We start from the raw sequence: 4,713 nt of genomic DNA, 5'->3' as shown, positions 1-4,713 counted from the left end.
TAATATTGTAACATCAGGTTAAACAACAGAATAATCACAAGCAATAATTATGTGTATGTTTTTGTTTGCCGTGTATTCATGGTTTGGCATTTCTGACCGCCTTTCAAATCTGTGCAAGGTAGCACCTGGGGCATTTTCACAAACTCTGATGTGAATAATAAATGAGCAAGGTTTTGTGTGTGTGTGTGTGTGTGTGTGTGTGTGTGTGTGTGTGTGTGTGTGTGTGTGTGTGTGTGTGTGTGTGTGTGTGTGTGTGTGTGTGTGTGTGTGTCTGCAGGAGCTTTCACTGATAATGGAATGTATGGGTGTCATGTCTCAGCATGGAAAGAGTCACGGCGCAGGCCAATTACTGCTACAAGGAACGGCCAGATGTACAAGTCACCAAGGCCATCAGATCAAAATCTGTCTCTCTTTCACCATTAGTATATTTGTGTGTGTGTGGGGGGGGGGGGGGGGACAGGACAGGCAGGGAATACAGACTACAGACAGTCCAGGGGGTCTGGATGAGTTTCAGACCTTTTTAAACAAATGCTTGGAACAGCAAGGACAAAACAATTATGTTCTGCATCATGTGAAAGGCAGAACCAATGGACGTTTATTTTTCTCTAATTTTAATATCAAATGGCTATAAAATCTTACTGTTCTTTCTGCCCTGCATATCATTCAAGCATTTTCCCACTGATTTTTCTATCTCTCTAATCAGATTGTCTTCGTACTGACATTCAGCTGAAAGTCAACTCTGGATGGCCTTGATGGTGAGAATCAGCACAGGCTCAGCCAGTTGGCAAATGCCCTTGATGGGATTGACCCAGGAGACAACAGCTATCAATCATCCAGCACTTGCTGTCATGAGGACCTTTTTTGAATAACAGAATAACAGTTTCTGTTCTGATTCTAACCATTCTGGTTTTATAAGTATTCTTCAAAAAATAATCAATATTCATAATCAATTTTTCATAATCAATAATCAATTTTCTGTTATTTCCCTGTAACATAACATCAGTTTTTTTTTGAAAGCAGATATTTTTATTAAATCTTTATTTTTAATGGTGTGAGGTATTTCTCTGCTGTTGTTTTTATTCTGGTTTTACCAGTGCTACTCAGCTACAGGCATGCCAGATGATCAGGGAGAAATAATGTCTCCAGGGACCAAATCACGTGACAGCCACTGCCACGTGACGTCAGCAGCAGATGGCATGGGTACCATCTCTGGCAGTTGGCATCGGTGTCATTTCTCTAAGAGCGACGGAGAGGTGAGAGAACCGCGTTTGGCCGGGCGCGCCTGCAGCAGGCAGGAGAAGTTCTTAACACTGAGAAAAATGTACATCGCCTCTTGACCCAGAAGATTCAGGTAGGCTGAAAGTGAACGTGATTTCAGCGTGCTATTGTGCGCGCGCGCGTGTGTTGTCATGTTTCCTATGCCATTCAAACTTGCGCATTTTGAAGAATTATTGAGCAAACGCTTTGCAAGAAGATGCCAAATAGAGAAGACGGATGATTTGACATTGTTCTGTGTGGACAGCTCTGCCTACAGGATTTTCCCCTTATAATTTAATAACTTTAATTGCCATATTTTATACGAATAGTTGTATTTCTCGGTTATATACAGGTATGTCAGCTGATCTTATAATTGCCACTAGTTTAGGTGAGCTTTTATAGAATCGAAATTTGGGGTAAAAAAAAATTAGACAGTTTACTGTGCGCAGGAGCTTGATTATGTTAAATGTCGTGCATTAAACGCCTTTCGTGGCCATTCAGTAGCTGTTATTTCTCCACCATTTCTAGCAAAACTACAATGCTGACTTTACCGTTTGAAGAGCCAGTGATGATGGACACTCAGTTCGTGGCAAACTTTCCTCGGGACTGCGTGGGCGAGGCGAAAGTCATCAAACACGACGCGTTCAAAAAAGAAGAGCCGCTCTCGCACACGGACCTTAAGCTGGTGGACGACGACGAGTCGGAGAAAGACGAGGACGAGCGGGACGAGGGCCCAGACGAGCACGACGCGCCACGACGACGAGGGCCACGCAAAAAGAAGCTGACCAAGCAGCGGGTCGACCGCGTGAAGATGCGGCGCCTGGAGGCCAACGCGCGAGAGAGGAACCGCATGCACGGCCTCAACAACGCGCTGGACAGCTTGCGCAAAGTGGTGCCGTGCTACTCAAAAACGCAGAAACTGTCCAAGATCGAGACTCTGCGTCTAGCCAAAAACTACATCTGGGCCCTTTCGGAGATCCTCAGCACTGGTAAGAGGCCTGACCTCTTGAGCTTCGTACAGACGTTGTGCAAGGGCCTTTCCCAGCCCACTACCAACCTAGTGGCAGGATGCTTGCAGCTCAATGCTCGCAGCTTCATCTCCGATCACGGCGCTGAGGCGTCCTTCTCAGCCAGATCGCCATACGACGCTGTGTATCCGGCCTACCACGACGACCTGGCAGCTACCGGGCACAGCGGAAGTGGCGGCAGCAGCGGGGCGGACGGTGTCAAACCCTTCAGGCCGTACGGCTACTGTGGTGCATACGAGTCATTCTACGAGTCGCCATCTCCTGAGTGCGCGAGTCCGCAATTTGACGGACCGCTTAGCCCGCCGCTGAACTTCAACGGGATATTCTCGCTCAAACACGAGGAGCCGGGTGACTTTGGGAAGAGCTGCCATTACGGCATGCGCTACTGCTCTGTACCGGGCCGTTCCTCCATTAGCCAGAGCGCGGTGGCGCGCGCCTCCTCCGACCTGCACTTCCCTTACGACCTCCACCTGCGCGGCCAGTTCTACCCTGCACAAGATGAACTAAACGCCACTTTTCATAATTAGACTGGGAAAAGCAAACAACTTCTCCCTTGCCTTTTCTTTCTTTGACTTTGGGGTAATTATTGAAAACAACGAACTCAAGCCCACAACATGTATTATTTACATCGCGCTCCATTAGGAGCTTTTTGCTTGTAGGCCAACTGATGTTTTATGTATTCGACTTAACTGGATGGAGTGACTTGCTTAGGGCGTGGAATGTCTTCGAAAAACTGAACCAGAAACGATGCCATTGTTTAGTTTAATTAAATATCATAATAAAAAAACAACAAGAAGAAACAGAAAAAATATCATGATGCTGCAAAATCAGACACGTTGGATATAATCTATATAACGAGTCTGTATGTAGGCTTACTACTGTATATGTTTGTTTGTTTTTTCACTTGAGTATCCTGCAATAATTCTCCACTTTTCATTACTTCATGGAAATTTACAGCAGTAAATAAATAAAAAAAAAATAACGCCCCAGCCAAAACATCAAAATAAAAACCAAGGCTCTTAATTTTGCAAGTTTGGAATTAAAAAACGAAACAAAAAACAGAGCAATAAATGCAAAGGCATCTATGCAACACACGGGCTTGTGACAAGACAAAACCAATGATAACGTCTCCAGGCCCTGCATTTGTCCAGTTAAATAGCCTGATGTCAAAGCATCCAGATCATCGGTACAGTACGTCTTTTATTTCTATCAGTTGACAAGTGGGATACTGCTGACAATTTATGTGTTTATGTATGTACTTCCATTTATTTACATTCCAGAGTTTATTTTATTGATCTTAATTTTACAAGGAAAAAAGATACCATTTTTAGTGTCTGTTGTTCGTTTCCTGTTTAACATGTGAAATGTGTGAACGATTGAATGTCTGGATTGATTAGTTGGCTTATAGCCTATTGCATATCTTCAGTAAAGAACTTCTATAAAATATATACAAATATAAATAAATAAATATATATATCCCTTAAAAGTAACAAGTTGACAAAGCTTAATAAGGTCTTAATTGTGGTCTTAATTATGTTTAACATTTAGTTTTTTGTGTGTTTGACCTTGAAAATTCTGGACGTGGACAATCTAATTTATTATAGGTGTTGTAGCTCTAACAAGTTCACACCTCTGTAGAATTTTCTACAGGCCTATCTACATAGTGCGCACAAAAAGTAACAAGCGTTGTGTTAATAAATTAATGACATCAAATTAATCAGAATTGGAAACTTTAAAGCTTCATAATGTAAGTTATTTATTCAACAGTTTGTTCGATATTTCTTCTGTTTGTATCTTTTTATAATGTACAGTCAGTTTAGATGGAGATGAGATGGAGATGTTGCGCACAGGCTCGAAACAATCACAGTACAAATCTATTTAAACTTATTCGCAGTTTTTGTTTATTGAAGCATGTAAAATGTTTTGTTTGAAAGGTTTGTGTCATGTATAGCGAACTCATGTCATGGGAATTCCTTGCCTTAATGATTATTGCCCATCAGTTATGCAATGTAATGGATGTTTTCAGTGGTGAAATCTTGTACATCTTTCTCACAACACTATACGCCGAGAGGTTTTGTGCAAACGCTAAGGAATGCACTGAAGCTGTTCCTGTGTAAATTTGTACACTGCCACTGAGTTGTTTTGTAAAAATAAATAAACTTAAATTGAGTATTGTTCGTAAATTCGTTTTCTATTCATGTAACTTATTATGCCCAACCTAGTAGAAGTCGCATTTTAATAATAATAATAATAATAATAATAATAATAATAATAATAATAATAATAATAATAATAATCAAACAGTTGTCATTCTGCCTCAAACATTCATTATCACTTTCAAACTTTTATTATTATTATTGTTGATGTTGTTGTTGTTGTTGTTGTTGTTGTTGCTGCTGTTGTTGTTGTTGTATGTTGCTCAATATAA

At 41.2% G+C, this 4,713-nt stretch overlaps 1 protein-coding gene across 1 annotated transcript; it reads left to right on the top strand.

The window, feature by feature from the left end:
* Positions 1-1,211: 1,211 nt before the first annotated feature.
* neurod6a (neuronal differentiation 6a) lies at positions 1,212-4,503 on the top strand. Its single transcript, XM_027149007.2, has 2 exons — positions 1,212-1,351; positions 1,786-4,503. The coding sequence occupies exon 2, from the start codon at positions 1,796-1,798 to the stop codon at positions 2,810-2,812; it is 1,017 nt and encodes a 338-aa protein (XP_027004808.1). The 5' UTR covers positions 1,212-1,351; positions 1,786-1,795; the 3' UTR covers positions 2,813-4,503.
* Positions 4,504-4,713: the final 210 nt, after the last annotated feature.

This window comes from Tachysurus fulvidraco, chromosome 3 (genome assembly GCF_022655615.1).
Source record: "Tachysurus fulvidraco isolate hzauxx_2018 chromosome 3, HZAU_PFXX_2.0, whole genome shotgun sequence".
NCBI classification, from domain to species: Eukaryota; Metazoa; Chordata; class Actinopteri; order Siluriformes; family Bagridae; genus Tachysurus; species Tachysurus fulvidraco.
Note: the sequence above shows the minus strand (reverse complement) of the source record. Positions and strands in the feature narration are given on the sequence as shown.